Genomic DNA, 17921 nt, shown 5'->3' with positions numbered 1-17921 from the left:
CCTGCCAAAACCACAGAGAAGAGTTGTTGGGTCCTTGGTCATTATCAGCTTTTATCTTGGCCTCTCCTTCTTGGATGAATCAGTTGACAAAAGCTTTTTCTTCCAAAGCAGTTTGGTTTGTGCTGAGCCCTTGTTCTTGTCCAGAGGCTCTTGCCTGTGAGCCTTCTCACCTTGAGAGGAGGTGTACTACCACGCACATATATAATAAAAACATATCCTTCGCTGCAAATGAAACGCCTTTGCAGTTTTCACCCAGGTTGTCTTTATGTCTTGGAAAAGGTTCGTGTTGTCTGTAGCTACAGCGTCCAGTGTGGTAGTTACTGGGCATATGTGGCTATTTACACTTAAATAAATGAAATTTCCCTTCAGTTTCTCACCCCCATTTCAAGTGTTCAGTAGCTGTTTGTGAAATCTGGCAACAAAACCATTGCTTTATTATACTCCTCTTGATGTTCTCTTCACTTCCATCGCCATTATTAACCGGTGACTTTTTTTCAGAGCTACTTGTTATGAAGAAGGCTTTTATCACGTGACACAAATCACAGCCTTGAAAAGAAGTTGAGAATCACTGAGCTGCAGAATCACTGTGCTATGGATGCTGGGCAGTAGCTAAGTGCCTCATTTGCTCCTGACCCTCAAGGAGAGTGACTCAAGTCCATGGTTAGCAGTGTTGCATATTACTGCATGTTTAGGACCTGGTGGATCATTCATGATTAGTCAGAACCATGAGGCTGTATCAATGGAGGCCAAGGGTTTTTTCTCTGTTATTTTATTTCTTTAACCTCAACTTAAGTGCATGATTCTTCAGGATCAAGTCACATTGATTTTTCTTGTACTTTTGGTGTCCCACACAATGTCTTGCTCAGAGTAGACAGTAAATATTTTGATCAAGGAAATTAGAAAGCAATTAAATATGAACTTTCTGAATGGGAAGAGCTAGTATAGTTCAGGAAAAGGAGAGAGAATAGTTGAAATGAAAAGTTGTCATCAACCACATAACTGGTTATATTAACGGTTCCAAAACTAGTGTGTCTGTGTGTAATGACCTGTGTTCATCTCCTCTAGTTATCCAACAATTACTTATAAATATTTCTTTGTGTCTGCCACATGCCAGGCACTGGACAAGGGTTTGGGGCAGTAGGGGTGAGCAAGATCAATTAAAGTCTCTGTGCTCGTTGAATCTTACGAGGAAATTGATAGAAATATAGATAGTAATAAATGGTGTGAAGGCAAAACAGGAGGCGGGTAGAGAACAGGGTGTGTGGGGGGGCTCTTTAGATAGGGAAATCCTGGAAGGATCTGAAGAGCCGACTTGAGTATGAATGAGGGTAGATGGAATCACATAGAAGTTGGGAGAGGAACATTCCAAGCAGAGGCAGTTGGGAGGGATCTGACATGGAGAACGAGTTTGGCAAGTCTGAGGACCTGCCCCAAGACTGGCTGGAACTGAGTGAGGGAGGACTCACTTCACCCTCACCCTCTCTGTAGGAAGATGGAAGGACTTGGGATATTTGCAAGTGTGGGCAGAATCCACTGCCTTCAGTGTGTCACTGAAGCGTGTCTGTTTTCTACTTCCCTCGTAACTCTCCTCACTTCTGCCATGACTAACCGCCCTGGACTATCTTAATCTTCTTCTAAAAGCCCTCATGGTGTGACAGTGTGAGAGAGCTGATTGTAGAAGGTGCAAAAGGAAGCAGACCAGTTAGGAGACCGTTGTAGATATCCACGCTTGGTGTTGGTGTGGTTGGATCCTGAGTCTGTTTTGAAGAGAGTCCCCTGGATTTGCTGGTGGATTGCAGTGGGAACGAAAGAGGAATAAAGTTTGACTGTAGCAATTGGGTGCATGGTGGCACTGTTTCCTGAGAATGGAAATTCTGTAAAGCAGCGCATTGGTTTTTACGTTGTGTTTGGGACGTGCATCAGATGCTGAGTGCACGTGTGAGGTGGGGGCGACTGCAGGGGGGAGGACTCCGGAGCTCGGGAAGTCGGGTGTTATTCCACTGCACTCACTAGGGAACAGTGATTTTCTGGGTTGGAGACCAGATGAAATCACTGGGAGGGCTGGTACAGGTAGAGAGTGGGTGGGGACCACGGCCTTGAGCCCTGGAGTGCTCCCTCGTTGAGACTTGGAGATGAAGAGATTAGAAAGTAGTGGCCAGTGGGGGTGAAGCCAGGGGTCCTGCTGTCCCAGCAGCCACGAGAAGCCAGCATTTCATGAAGAGATCCACCGTGCCACGTTTGCTGAGGCCTTTTATGCCGTGAGCCGTAGAGAGTCCTGTAATTTCAGGCCCTGGTTGCCAGTGTTACTGTCGACGCCACGGAAGTTCACCTTGACTTCCTGGAAAGTGTCCTTGGGAGTGGGGTGGGACTCTGGCCGTTAATGTCTTCTGAATTATGGCTGTGCCAGTCTTTTATCTTTTCAAATCTATTTTCCTATAAATAACCCTTCAACTATGGATGCCAAGAGCAAAAGCTAGTTCCAGTTATTTTATGGGTATTCCCTGGTTGGTACCTGGGGTTTCATATGCCGTGAGAGCAATGTGTATGTGGATAACTTGTGTGGTGGAGATTTTGCAGAGGCAGACAAGGGGGTGACTGGCTCACCAGGCATGTGGACACGGTGAGTGCGCAGAGGCACTGATGGAACCAGCCTGCCCACCGAAGCTGGTCTGCCTCCAGGATTCCCGTTCCCGGTGGTTGGCATCAACGTCCATTCGTTCGATTTTGCAAGCCCCAAATCTGTGTCCTCGCGTTGCATCTTGTCTCTCATCCACCGTCGTCACTCCACCGAGACATCCTTCCTCTCTCACGTTCTGTGTCTTCTACACCTGTTCGTGTCCCTGGCTGCTACCAGCCTTCCGTAGGCTGTCTCTCGCTAGATTACTGTATTGGCCTTGGCGAATTGCCTTCCTGAATCCTCTCCTGCCCTTCTACCTGTTGTTCACTCTGAAGACTAGGTTATATTTTTAAAACTATGGTTATATTTTTTTTAAAAAAATTCTGCTTTTGTCACCTTCCCTTCTTAGATCTTCTCAATGGCTTCTCATCACTTGCAGGAGAAAGATCTAGAGCCCTGTGTGGCCTGCCCTCCCCGGAGCCAGCCTCTCCCTGCCGCAGAGCTCACTGTGTTCCCTCCCCCATGGGACACTTCACCCCTCTGTCTCTGCCCCTCCTTGACCCTGACTCCTGCTTTGTATCTTAGCTCAGCGGAGCCACTCCTGAGTCCCTGCTGTATTCTTCATGGCGGTGTGCTCTTTTGTTTCAGAACATTGATTTTCACCTGCAGTGGTACAGTTGCAGATTATTCCTGTGAGGTCCCTATTAGTTTATAAATTCCCCAGGCAGGAGCTGGGACCTTCTCTGCTCCCCATGTCTGGTGTCTGTCGCATAGAGACATTTGTTGTGTGTTTGTTGAGTGAATTGACTTTGGCACGTAATATTGCAAGTGGAAAAAGAAATCTTCGTCTGGAAAAATGGGAGACTTTATGTCAGAAGGACACAGCTACGGTGGAAATGGCTGACTTTTCCATAGCTGCACCCAGTTCTGTCCTTCCTGTGTCCTCCTTACTGTCACCCCTGGTGTTCCCTCCCATCGCTCTCTCTTTGGGCTGCTGACTGCCACCACATGGTGGGATAAGTGGGAGCCCCAGTGAGCGCTGCTTTCTGAGGACAGACTTTTGTTACAGAATTCACCAGTGCTTGGCTCAGTCTTCAGGAGAGCCTCACCTCTGTTGTTACCTCTAATCTTGCCTGTGTGTATGACTAGGTACTTCGGTCTTTTCCGTAAATCTTTCAGAAAATCTTCAGATAATTTTCATCACCTGTTAATTCTACTGTTTACCTCTTTTGAAGCCTTGCCTTTCCTTTGAGTCACTCTCCAGTTCTAGAAGCTGCCTAACAGATAGCAGTAAGTTTTCTCAGGGTTTCTGGGCAGAAACTATAGTTGTACACCATCCCTGGGAGTAACCAAGATGGCACCAATGCCAGTGTCCCCAGGTCTGTCTCTTAAGAATGCTGACAGTCTTAAAATGAGATGTGTGCAGTGAGATGTGTGTGTATTAAGACTGCAGCGTGGGGGCACCTGGGTGGCTCAGTCGGTTGAGCGTCCGACTTCGGCTCAGGTCATGATCTCACAGTCTGTGAGTTCGAGCCCCGTATCGGGCTCTGTGCTGATGGCTCAGAGCCTGGAGCCTGCTTCGGATTCTGTATCTCCCTCTCTCTCTGCCCCTCCCCCACTCATGTTCCGTTTCTCTCAGTCTCAGAAATAAATAAACATTAAAAAAAAATTAAAAAAAAAAAAAGACTGCAGTGTGAATCTGCTCACGAGTGAAGAGAGTGACACGGTGAATCACCAAGTTTCAAACCGTCGTGATTAGACTTGATTTACTTTACAAAGTGTGTGTCTCTGTGTCTCTTCCCCACATCATAAATATGTTTCAAGGAAAATATTTGATATTATAATCAGCCAGTCCTGTATCTTTTGCTGTCTTATCAAGACTTGAGTTATTTTGTTTAAAAAAAAATCAACTTTTGGGGCATCTGGGTGGCTCAGACGGTTAAGCCTCTGACTTTGGCTCAGGTCATGATCCCATGGGTTTGTGGGTTTGAGCCCGGGGTCGGGCTCTGTGCTGACAGCTGGGAGTCTGGAGCCTGTTTCAGATTGTTTGTCTCCCTCTCCTCTCTCTCTCCCTCCCCTGCTTGTGCTCTGTTTCTCTCTCAAAAATAAACATTAAAAAAAATCAACTTTTAAACTTTTTTTAAGGTTTATTTATTTTGAGAGAGAGAGAGAGAGAGCAAGTAGGGGAGGGACAGAGAGAGGGAGACAGAATCCCAAGCAGACTTCATGCTTTCAGTGCAGAGCCTGATGTGGGGCTCGAACTCATGAACCCTGAGCTTACGACCTGAGCTGAAACCAAGAGGTGGATGCTTAACTGACTGAGTCACCCAGTCAGTTTTTTGTTTTGTTTTTGTTTACTGTTTAAAAAATCCTTAAGAGTAAGGTCAAAGGTATTTTAGTGTCAGTTTGTTGATGCTATAATTTTTCTTAAATAGTGGTCAGTGGAACCAGTGGAACCCAAGATGTTTTACTTTTTTTTTCCCCCTGAAAAAACTACCTCACAGAGATGGTTTAGGCAGAGCTTAAATCATAGCTAGATGCACGCTTATGTACATGTAGAGACATACTCTCCTGTTTCCTTGCTTGGTCAGAAATTAAGTTGAGAACTTGCCCTTTTTTTTGGGTGAGGACTGTTGTGTTGCTCTAAGAGTTTGTGTGAGTGAGCCGGGGAGGGGTGAGGGTGCGAAGAGAGAGTGAGAGGGAGAGAGAGAGAGAGAGAGGGAGAGAGAGAGAGAATATCTTAAGCAGGCTCCAGTGCTCAGCGTGGAATCTGACGTGGGGCTCGATCCCACGACCTCGGGATCATGACCTGAGGTGAAATCAAGAGTCAGACGCTCAACCAGCTGAGCCACCCAGATGCCCCAGAATTCTCTATTTTAAAAACTTGTTTAGTTTTATGATGCTTTATTAAAGGCCAGTCTGTGTTTTTTTTTGTTTTTTTTTTTAATTTTTTTTTTTCAACGTTTATTTATTTTTGGGACAGAGAGAGACAGAGCATGAACGGGGGAGGGGCAGAGAGAGAGGGAGACACAGAATCGGAAACAGGCTCCAGGCTCTGAGCCATCAGCCCAGAGCCTGACGCGGGGCTCGAACTCACGGACCGCGAGATCGTGACCTGGCTGAAGTCGGATGCTTAACCGACTGCGCCACCCAGGCGCCCCCAGTCTGTGTTTTTAATCTCATTTGCAGATTTCCTTTGAAGATAATAGGTTATAACTGGAAAGTAGTGGTTTGCTCTGGGAGATTTGTCTATATTCACATATCCTTAACAGGAACCAAAAGTTAAGGAACTCATGAGTTCGGCTGCCCACATGGAAAGAATATTATGTGAACTTACACAATTTGTGGGTGCTGAGTTAAATTAGTCATTTTATATCTCTCGTGTTTTGCTTCTGTACTCCTCAGTCCATGTCCAGTATTAAACAGATTGTTACAGAATCAACAGACCATGGTTTCCATTGCCACAGCCTTGGAGGTACATCAGGAAGCTTCGGATTGGCTCTCAGAGTGAGCCAGTCAGCTGTCTGTACCCTGGTGTGGCTTCTCATGTTTGTTTATTTTTTTTATTATTATTATTTTTAACATTTATTTATTTTTGAGACAGAGAGAGACAGAGCATGAATGGGGGAGGGTCAGAGAGAGAGGGAGACACAGAATCCGAAACAGGCTCCAGGCTCTGAGCAGTCAGCACAGAGCCCGACGCGGGGCTCAAACTCACGGACCGCGAGATCATGACCTGAGCCGAAGTCGGACGCTTAACTGACTGAGCCACCCAGGCGCCCCTCATGTTTGTTTAAAGTGGACTTCTGATCTGTGCCCCCAGTAGAAGACATTTAAATAAGTTTGGAAATTCCTGCGGTATGTAGTATTACATAGCTGTTGGAAAAGTCATGTTGAGGAAAGATGCTTGATGACATTGGGAAAATATTTCATAAAAATGCTGGGTAATGCTCATTGGTTGTATGTTACATGCTAGGCACATATATCAACATGTTTAATCTTCAAAAACTATGAGATAAATACCATTATTTTCCTAAGTTTACATAGTAGTAGTAAGTAACCACTAGGCAATGCTCTTAGTACATGTATTGTAATCTGCTTTTTACCTAACAAAACAGTATGCATAAGGTAATGATCACAGTTTTCTTGTAAAAATTATTCACACATATGCTTATATGTGTATCCAGCCCTATTGAGATGGCAAGACCATACGTGATTGGGTGATTTTTTCTATAATGTAGATGGATAACTTTTACACTAGGAGAGGAAAAGAAAACTGGTAAGTTTCCATAGCAGTAGATATATTTAAACAAAGTAGGAGGAGAGATGGATTTGAAAACAGAGTAATTATCTACCCTTCTTTGTCATGTACCTCTATGTTTTCCATCACTGGGAGAAATTAAGAACAGAGTGCAGTCAGTTATGCAAAGGAGAGTTGTTTAGTTATTGGACACGTACTTATAGATGATGTGCTTAAGGGTGGGGTAAATTTGAACTAAGGTAGTACTGAGGCTCAATTTAAGAAGACTTTTTTCCCGATGAAAGTATTTAGGATGCTAATAACCAAGCTCTTTCTTTTGACTTGAATGAGAACTCCTTTCCTTGCCTGAAGATCTGTGGACTTCATCTGTGTTTGTGCCTTGGCCGCTCTTGTCAGTCCCCTTGCTGCTTTGTGACCATCCTTTCTTTGTTTTACCATTCGAAGCACCTAACTAAGAGCACTGAAGTGCTTCCGTTCCACAGAGGTCTTCTTCCTGACCCCACGTAGAGTGCTACTCTTTCTTCCTTGTCTCCGCAGTCCCCAAAAGTAATCTGTCCCTCTGGCAGCAGCTCGAGCAAGTCACTGGTGCACCTGCTTGCTTTCCTTTAACTTTCTCCTAGAAAGTTCTGCGAGAGGCAGGGGATGTGCTTGCCTGTCCAACAGGCTATCCTCTGCCTGTGCTTGGTGGGCAGACGGGGTGCTTTTTGAAGATGAATTATCACACAGTTAATCATCTAAGGAGTAGTAGCATAAGTCTACACTTAGACCGAAGAAATCAAAGGTCAGGATATAGGACTGAATTAAAATTAGGTTGGGTAAAGATTAAGAAGAACAATTTTGAGAGCTTTCTGGAAAAGCAAAGAAGACATTCCCAAAGGATTAAAAATATGTGTCTAATGTGTGTATTGCCATATGAATACCTGGGGAAATGGGCATCTTGACTATTGGAGAAAGGTCTTTCTGTATTTCCAAGAAGGAAATTGAATACAAAAGAGTATACTGTTCTCACCCACATTATGGATGAGTTGTACTCACACATTGTCATCTATGACTTCCAAAGTAGCCTATTTGGCTAAATAAACTGACCACTTCCTTTTAACTCATTTGCTTGGAAAAAACGCATTTTTTTTTTTTTTTTTTTATCTCCTTCAAACAGCATCCTGGTGGAGAAGAAGTGCTAAGGGAACAAGCTGGAGGGGATGCTACTGAAAACTTTGAGGATGTCGGGCACTCTACAGATGCTAGAGAATTGTCCAAAACGTACATCATTGGAGAGCTTCATCCGGTAAGTACCTTCTTGGGGGCCTTTCCTTTTCTTTAAGGTTGTGAGTTGACCTTGCTTAAAACGGTAGACTTGCGTACTATGAAATTGAAGGAGTAAAGCAAAAAACAGTTCCTCCTGATTTTAGAACACCATTCTTGTCGTAAATCAGCTGGAAATTTCTTTGTATTTCCCTGGCTTAGTTCTCACTGGCACTTGGAGTCAGGACTCTCTACCCCAAGGCCATGGCGCCTCTCAGACTATGAAGTGTCTCTCAGAGCAGCAGATTGATTGATTGATTGATTGATTGATTGATTGATTGATTTACCTACCTACCTACCTACCTACCTACCCATCCACCTACCTATCTACTATCTATCTATTTATTTATTTAACGTCTATTCGTTTTTGAGAGGCAGAGACAGAGCGTTAGTAGGTCAGGGGCAGAGAGTAAGGGAGACACAGAATCTGAAGCAGGCTCCAGGCTCCGAGCTGTCAGCACAGAGCCTGACGTGGGGCTCGAACTCACGAACTGTGAGATCATGACCTGAGCCGTAGTCGGATGCCCAACCTACTGAGCCACCCAGGCGCCCCTTGGAGCAGCAGATTTTAGAAAGTGGGGGTCATTGATCCACCATGGGTTTTTTTGTTTTAGTTTTTGTTTTTTTGAGTAAAATATTTTACTTAACAAACTCCCTTCTACTTTCATTAGTCTGAGGATATTTTAATTCTAAAAAAATTAAAAAAAAATTTTAACCCACCTCTGTTAAATGAGTGCACTCTACCTTGTATAAAACCAACACGTTCTCCTCTTTTTTTCTCACTTTACCCCAGAACTTTGAGAATGTTACCTTTGGTGTCAGTCCATGGACTGACTTTGGCAAAATGTTGGCCTACTTCAGCTTTTATATAAACCTAGAGGGGTAATATGAGTTTAGGCCCTTCTGTGGCAGTTTCAAATGAGCATGTGAAACTCGGCTAATCTGAATGCGGCTGAACACTTGGGAAGAAGCAGTGTCGTTCTCCAAGCAGGCAGCGGATCCTACACGCTGCGTTCAGCTGTTCTCACCTCTGGAGAGCACTGGGGTCTCTCAGCACGGTCCCCAGTCTGCTTCTCAGCTCATGCTGCCTCACCAGGAGCCATCCAGAGGGGGCTGAGGCGCTGTGAGAAGCAGGCTAACAAGAAGCAGCATGGGCGTGTGGCCCTAGCCCAAGCAGGCACTCTGAGAGACCCCTGACAGATGAAAACCCATATGAAAAGTTTTGTTGATTGACGTTTCTTACGACGATCAGGGATGAAGGAAAGCTTAAAGTAGGCTTTTTATGGAAAGCCTGAAGATCAGAAATGTGCTGTAGAGCAATTTCAGTTGAAGGGAGAGGTGGGGTTTTTTGTTTGCTGTTTGGTGGCAGGAGGTGGTGCCCTGAAAGTGTCCCTCACTTATCCGGGGAGTTTATGAGTTTATTCATCCACCTGTTTTTATCATCTTCAACTTCACACTTCATCAAAGTGCGGTACTTTCCTGGTAACTGGAGAGGACTTCCCCTAAAATGTTTGATTCTTTCCTTTCCAAAACTTGTGGGTTTAGAGCAGGTGGGTTTTCAGGCTGTGACTACAGCATTTCTGCCTCACCTGCCTACTGGGCGCCTCTGTGGTCACCTTTAGATGCCCCTTAATTTGGACTCCCTCAACCAGAGGTTTAAGAAAATTACGGCCCTCCAACTGGGAGATTGCAGGAATTCACTAAGGATATCACACAGAATTACACACACACACACACACACACACACACACACACAGACTCATTTCTGAGGATAGAAGAGAAGAATCTAATTAGATCCCAGCTGCTCTCTGAATTGAAGATCAAAATCCAAGTCTAATATATATGCACATCAACATAGAAATAGGATTATCATGGATGATATTCTAAACCTTGGAACTCTAGATTGAAAATTAATCACTTAATCAGTTGTTAATTTTAGCAGTCAACTCAGATGGATCAAACTATGTGAATAACAACCCAGGTAGATGAATGTAAATTGCTAATAATTACTGAAGAGTAAGGTTTTTTAAAACATCTCAGTAAAAGCGAGTGCTTTGGACATGGTGCTTTCGTAAACTTTCATTCCATGATGTGCTTTTTTTTTCCTTTGCAGGATGACAGATCAAAGATAATCAAACCTTCGGTAAGTGCATCATCTCAGCGTCTCAGGACCGTATGTGTCTCCACTGTATTTAATGTCTGTCAAACTGGAGGACAGAGGTCTTTTACATATTGGAGGCCAGCATAGGTCTCTCTAGGTTAGATGAATATGTAACGTGTTGGCTCAGGAAAATACTTCATGTGTGGATCAGCCATTGTGTTTCATTAGAACAGCTTATGTGTTCACTTCGTAAGACCCTCAATACGTAATTTTTTCCTCATGAATGTCAGTAGCTACCTCTTCAAGAGCTTCTTTTTATAAGTAGCACTGTGCTTCTAATCTGAAAGATTTGACACAAACCTGATTTTCAGAGAGCATAAAGTCTGATTGAGGACAGATCTTAGTACTTGAACCTTGCAGAACATACCCGTGTCGTCGTCATCTCTGTGTCCCCGGGGCACATAGTAGGTGTAAAATAAACATTGGTTGCATGGATTTAATGTTAGTCAAATTAAATAATAACTTTTGGGGGCATTTTTCCTTAGGAAAGGAAAACAGTTCTAGGGACACTAGTTTTACGTCCTGGTTCACTAGCCCTTCTCTCTGAGCTGATGATCTCACACCTCTGAAGGTAAACCCATAGTAAGAACTGATGCCAACAACCAGAATCCCTGACAAGTACGAGCAGACAGGATGGTTGCTGGCCTGTAATTAAAGGATCTGGAGGAAAGTTTTGCTTAAGCCACAGAAACAAAGGATAGTTTTTCCATTTTGGTTTCTGCTCTTGCTTTTACTAGAGGACAACAGTGGGATTCCATGGGGCTTGTATGAAGAACCAGCTGCTGTTGACAAGACGTTGTCTTTAATCTATAGCAAAATCCAAGCAGTGAATCCAATAGAGCATGAAGGCCATGCTTACCTTTATACCCCCGGTAGTACAATAAAAGTCTTGCATCGTGCTGCTTCCTGCACAGCACCTTCATTTATATTCTCTTCTTTCCCTATTCCAAAGGCTTAAGTTCAATGTTGGTGATTCGAATACCTTGGGAAGATAAGAAATGGACTTCAGAATTTGAATTGCCTCTGTAACAGTTGCTGCCTCTGTAACAGTCCCTGCTGTTCATTCATACGACATTAGCAGCTTTTGGGGGGCTACTTTTGTTTGGGGCAGGTGAAATCCTGTGATGCATGTGGTTTTTGCTTTTTCTCCACAGTCTCTCAGGGAACAAATACATTTTTTTTTCCTGTTAGGTGTTCAGTATGTTAATAATTTCAGGGCAAATCATTCAGCTACAATAAAACAAAGGTTTGATGAGGCTCATTATATCAAGTTAGATTTAATGTAGATCCAGCCGTATCCCAAACCATGATGCCCAGAGACAGAAATTAGGGCTGAGGTGGTCAGTGGGTCCCCTACCGCGCTGCCGCATTTCTGGAAGACAGACTCTTTCCTCTCTGAGAACACACATGACATTGCTTCTATCAGCAGAAGTGGAGAAAGCGGCTGAGAACTTGCCATCTTCCTTAGAGGCCACAGGCAGATACAGTAAAGGAAAATTTGTGACCACATTTCTGGATTTTTCTTTCTGGGGCTTCTAGTTTGCCAGGCGAGAGTCCTTAGATATTTCTGTTGTTGTGTCTCTGTGTAACCATCTGTCTGTCTCTGCAGGCTGATCAATGTAAGCTGTGCTCTGAATTTTTTCAGCGTTGCCTGTTTAAAATATCTAGTTGAATTGTAAAATAGGATGCAACAAAGTTGACTAGTTTGAACCCGCCCAGAGGAAAACGTGGTGTTTAGTTGCCAAAGTAAGATATTGGTAGACAGAAATGACATGTTTCTGAACAAATTTGTACCTATCACATTTGCTTACACGGAGGATGTCAGGAGTGTCGATACCTTTTCTTGGTTGTGGTTTTCAAATCATTGCTGTTTAAATGACCTTATTTGGTTCTTGTGATGACCCTGTGGGATCCAGAGACCTTCCAGGGAGGGTGAGAACAGTGAAGCTCAGACCTTGTTCCGAGCGTTGGCCTTGTCTAAGGTCACACGCTGCAGAACCATGGCTAGCACCCATCTCCAGCTTGGCAGGTGCGGTTTCTTGAAGCTTCTTGTGTGGGCTCTGCACGGGAAAGGCATGGGTTAGGAAAGCCTTCCAGTTAGGGACTAGGCTAAGAAAGATGAATGTATAAATGAGAGGATTTTGATTTGCAAAGACCCGAGGCGCTTTGCATTATTTTATATAGAGCTTCTCTTGCACTGGTTGAATTATTGACCTTTCTATGTGAAGTTGAACTCCTCAAGGTCATGGAGTGAGCAGGTGGCAGAGCCTATAATAAAAGCCATAGTCTTTTCTGCCTGTTGGTCTTGATGTATTTGTTAGTTACACATAGAAACCCAGCTTAGGCCCTCAGACCACTGGATCGACAAGACTGTTTCAGTTTCCTTTTTCAGCACTGTGGTAAGTGATAATTCAGACTTTTGCTGTAACTCCCAGGCACCTCTGGGTTAAGAGCCTAACAGAAAATAAACACTTGGAAATATATATAATCTCTTAAAGTACAGCTCTTTTTTAAAAAAAAAAATTTTTTTTTTAACATTTATTTATTTTTGAGACAGAGAGAGAGAGAGAGAGCATGAACAGGGGAGGGTCAGAGAAAGAGGGAGACACAGAATCTGAAACAGGCTCCAGGCTCTGAGCCGTCAGCACAGAGCCCGACACGGGGCTCGAACTCACGGACCGTGAGATCATGACCTGAGTCAAAGTCGGACGCTCAACCGACTGAGCCACCCAGGTGCCCCAAAGTACAGCTCTTTAGAGGATCAAACACCCTAAGAGTTTTTGCTTTAGCATGAGCGCTCAGGGTAGTGTTTGGAGAGTGAGGACAGGCCAGCCTAGTTTCCACAGGGTTGTCAGCATGTTTGGTAAAATGCGTGTACTTGGTATAAACAAATAACAGATCTGTGTTCGCGTTCTGTTTTACTCTTCCGGGCTTAACTTTCTATTGTGACAATAATATTTTACCTTTAATGAACCGTTGCACTCTGGTTTTCACGACTCATTGTGTCTTCTAATCGCTGAATAATAATTTCGCATAGTCCACTGACTTCTGGTAATGCTTGTTAATTTTATTCATATATACAAAATTTGAAAAGCCTTGCCGTCATTATGAATACTTTGTGTAGTCGCTAAGATTTAACATTGCTTAAAGAGATAATAGATGTGTGACGTTTCCTTTTTAAATGACTTATTTTTTTCCCTCCTATTGTGTCAGGAATCTTAAAGGCCATGTTTCCAGGTTTGTGGGTCTCCTAACTGTTTTGCTTGCCCTTCCCTAAAAGTTTTCTGCCTTTTCATGGGGTTTCTCTAATGCGCCCTGCTGTGTGTCGCTTTGCCTCACTGCAGACTGCTGATTGTTTTGCTACTGGCTTGTCTTGTGCTTTGGGAAACTGCGGAGATGAACTCTCTGAGGAAGCTGCCTTACTTACCTTCCTTTGAGGCACTAATACTTCTGCTGGTGTGAAATTTCAAAAGAATGCTTCTTAAGTTTTCAAGCCCAGAACAGTTTATTTTTTCTTAGGCCTTAGTTATTCAGCTGTTTGGGGAAGTATGTATTGTTCCAGAGCCAAAATTAGTTCACTTTCATGGTACTGACAAGAAGAACTTCTCTCAGAAAGTTCTGGAAGGTAAATTAGGCTGCAACTGTGAAAGACCCCAGCACACGCACAGGGCGTCCTTATTTTCAGAGGGCTCTTGGCTAGTGACGGTGTGAGAGACCAGTCCCTAAGGCCTCCGGTATCTTTTTAGAGCCGTCTTGTCAGAGTTGGAGTCCAGGAAAGGTGGTGGTCCACAGTGTTACAATTAATTAATGTAATTATTTTCTGAAGTTTACTTATTTATTTTGAGAGAGAGTGTGCACACACAAGTTGGGGAGGGGCAGAGAGAGAGGGAGAGACAGAAAATCCCAAGCAGGCTCTGTACTGTCAGCGCAGAGCCTGACTGGGGGCTTGATCTCATGACCCTGAGATCTTGACTTGAGCTGGAATCAAGCCAGACACTTAACTGCGCCAGCCAGGTGCCCCCAGAGTGTTGTAATTTAAATGACTGTTTTTACTTCTCTCTTTTTGCTTGACATGTCTTTTAATACAGTTTGGGTGACTTTACTTCATATAAAATTTGAATGAAATAACTAATGTTTTTTATTGAATGTTTCATCAGTGCTTTTAAAAAATTAAACTGCTCTTCCTGAAGGTAGTGGCGGGGTTATGTGTATGTGTACATGATAATCTGTTTTCAGTTTCTCCATTAAAGTATTCAGATATGTATTGTGTACAGGATATTTTATATATAGGCTATTTTTAACATTTTCTTTCAAATTATCTAGGTTAGGTTTGTAAGTAATTTACATACAGATGATTCTTAAGATTTTTTTCCTTCTGAAAAAATGGTGAAATTGGGCATTTTAGTGAAAAGTTTATGATGTTAATTTTCCCTTTCAATGTGTTTGGAAGAATGTACTGAGTAAAATACTGTGACCTACTTATAAAAGAAGTTCTTACTCAATTGAATAAATGTTTAGATGTTCCCTTTACGTTTACTTTTTCTCTCGTGTTTCAGGAGACTCTCATTACTACTGTTGATTCTAATTCCAGGTACGTGATACGTGGTAGTTTTCTTTTAAAGTAATTGTGATCAGAAAGCTCATAGAGTCAGAGTGGGATTATGGGACCCTCCCCCATTTGAGGTACAGGTGTCCACTGTGGGCCCCCCCCCATCAGTGGACATCCCAGGATTGTCCCCACTTGGCACCCACATGACTCAGGACACTCTCTCCTCAGCTGTCAGCTCAGACTCGGGACCCTCTTCAGAACAACCCCGAATCTCACCCTCTGGCCATATCTACCCTATAGGACAGACTGAACAAATGGGTCTCCTTTTCTCCACGGTAGTCCTGTGGCCAGCACAATGTTTTACTCTCCAGGCAAACATCTCTTTCCTTTCTCATTCAGTATATGATCCGGTTTTAACATTGTAGTGATTAGGTCTCTCTAGGTATGGGTCAGTGTTCTTCCAAGTGTAACGAGTCCCTTGTTCTAGGGACTGGATTTCTGTGGTATAGTCCAACGTTGTATTGACATTTTTGGCAGTTCTAGCATATTGACTTGTGTAATTGGGACTATATGTATCTGTGTATCTGGTAGCTAGAGATATTTGGCCCCAAGCTCAAAGCCACACATTTATGCTTATTTATTCTTTCACCCTGTCAAATGTAACCGCCCCAGTCTCTGTCGGTGTTCTAGTACATTACCTGCCTTCAGGCAGTGGTTAGTACTCACTTCATCCTATGTTTCATGGGCAGGTCAGTTTCCTTCTAAATGAAAACTGAAAAGCCCACCAAGATGAAAATTGCATTTGTAACCCTTGTGCAGGTTAAATCTTGTTAATGAACTCCATCTTTGTGTGGGTTGATGTGTGAAGTTTTACAGGGTAGAAAGTTTATGCCAGAAAATATATGTCTTCATAGGTGATTGTCTTAATTCACATTTTACAAGCTGTATATTTTGTTTTCTAAGTAATTAAAGGTTCATATCTAAATTGAAGATCATCCTAGCTTTGTCCCTGATTTGATCTGTCATCTGCCATTCATAGTAGATCAGAAGTTCTTTGCACCAGGACTGAAACAGTGTGTAAGTTAGGGAGTTTTCTGGGTTTACACCTGTGGACCACAGATGAAGTCGTTTGGGCATGCTGTTTCTTCCCGCGTTAAATCTATTGTGCATTTGTACAGATTAGATTTTCAGAACAGAGTCGGAGAATGTAAAGTTGTGGTGGACATAGCAACCTTAATCATCCTGTGGTTCAAAGTCCTTAACTTCACAGTCGAGGAGATGTGCTGTTCTCCCGGTTATAGACCTGTTGATGCCTCTGCCAAAATGAGAAACTTGATTTTCTGGTTCTCGGTTTAGTACTATTTTAAATTCTTAGTGTATGTGAGTAGAATAAAACCTGTAAGGAATATTTGCTTTTATGAACTTGTGATCCGTAACTCAGAGTTCGTGTCCTTAGGTAAGTCACTGGTTATCGGTAGCATCTATTGGGGGAGTGAGTGGTTCATAGCTCTTTGTATAAGTTTATAGAAATAGATTTAAGTGGAACAGGGGTGGGGCCGTTCATTTTCTTATAAAGCCGAGCAGGTGCTGGTATATTAGGGCATGTGATGTGCTCATGTCACTTTTAACGAGTTAGTTGGCTTTTCATCCAGGTACGTTAGAGACGTAATAAAAACATGCCACAGTGGTTTTCATGGTGATCAGAAGAGCAGAGGTTTTGAGTCCTGTGTATCGAGCACCATACAAGCATCATTGCCATTTCTTTCCAGCTGGTGGACCAACTGGGTGATCCCCGCCATCTCAGCACTGGTGGTAGCCCTGATGTATCATCTCTACACAAAGGAAGATTAAACACACTCTCAGAAGTCAATGAAAGAAAAGACTGCTTTGGACCAGGGAGAAAGACGCCAATGTTAACTGCTTCAGCTGACAGAAACCTTCACCTGAGATATAATTTTAGTACACCTGTTTCTCTTGTCTCTTACCCTAGAACCAAACCAAAAGGAACTCTTCTGTTCTTTCTACTCTTGAACTCTTAGAATGTGCCTTTTTGTTCATCAACTTTTTTTTGATGTTCCATCACTACATAATTTACTTATTGTAGGCATGATCGTTTAAAAATATATCTGGCTTTTAAAATATACCACCATGTTTGTCTGTCTATTTGGTACATAATTGTCTTTAACGTTTAGAATCTGATTATTCAGCAGAGTCATTTAATGCACTGATCATTCAGACCCAAGTTGTCCCTATGGTGTGAGGAAGGGAATGTCCTTGGCTGTCTCCTTGTGCTCCTCCTTATCTCACTGAACAACCAGTTCTGCCTCTTCCAGCAGAGTTTCCCTTTCGGGGGAATTAGGAAGGTCTAAAAAATGAAAGATTTCTTTTTTCTTTTAATTTTTTTAATGTTTATTTTTGAGAGAGAGAGAGAGAGGAGAGAGTGCAAGCGGGGGAGGGGCAGACAGAGGGAGACATAGAATTCAAAGCAGGCTCTAACCTCTGAGCTCTCAGCACAGAGCCCCATGCGGGGCTTGAACTCAGGGACTGTGAGATCGTGACTTGAGCTGAAGCCAGACGCCTAACTGAGCGACTGAACCACCCAGGCACTCCCAAAATGTAAGATTTCTAATTATTCTACTTGAAACAGATGATAAAGAGAAGGTAGCCTATAGGACCTATAAAAAAGAGACCATCTCGTCTTTGATTAAAAGAAAGAAACCTGTGAACTATAAAGAATAAAACCTGTGAACCATGAGAGGACATTTTAGCCCTCCCTTCTCACAGACTGAAAATATTCCGAAGAGGTTCACAGTCGTATAGGTTCTAAAGTTTAAAAAAACTACTCATTCAGAGGCCAAAAATGTTAATGTGCTCACGTAAGAAAATGTTCATTCCCTCCTTTGCAAAAACGAAATTTGAAAGAGATATGGGACATTTGGAACCTGAGTTTTGAAGAAAGTTAGCTGGTGCTGATGAGCCATGAGGAATTCTGGTATGGCTCTGTTCATTTTCTCATTGGAGTTCCAGGAGA

At 43.1% G+C, this 17921-nt stretch overlaps 1 protein-coding gene across 1 annotated transcript in view; it reads left to right on the top strand.

Moving 5' to 3' along the window:
* Window positions 1–17033, top strand: part of CYB5A (cytochrome b5 type A) — a 38063-nt gene extending 21030 nt beyond the window's left edge. The window contains exons 2-5 of the mRNA XM_025931069.2: window positions 8035–8163; window positions 10294–10323; window positions 14898–14932; window positions 16660–17033. Of these exons, the coding sequence (XP_025786854.1) occupies window positions 8035–8163; window positions 10294–10323; window positions 14898–14932; window positions 16660–16741 (276 nt within the window). The 3' untranslated portion in view covers window positions 16742–17033. The remainder of the gene's footprint in view (window positions 1–8034; window positions 8164–10293; window positions 10324–14897; window positions 14933–16659) is intronic.
* The last annotated feature ends 888 nt before the right edge of the window (window positions 17034–17921 follow it).

Source organism: Puma concolor, chromosome D3 (genome assembly GCF_028749965.1).
Source record: "Puma concolor isolate L17-30 chromosome D3, mPumCon1.1.hap2, whole genome shotgun sequence".
Taxonomy (NCBI): Eukaryota; Metazoa; Chordata; class Mammalia; order Carnivora; family Felidae; genus Puma; species Puma concolor.
This window is presented reverse-complemented; position numbering and strand designations above follow the sequence as displayed.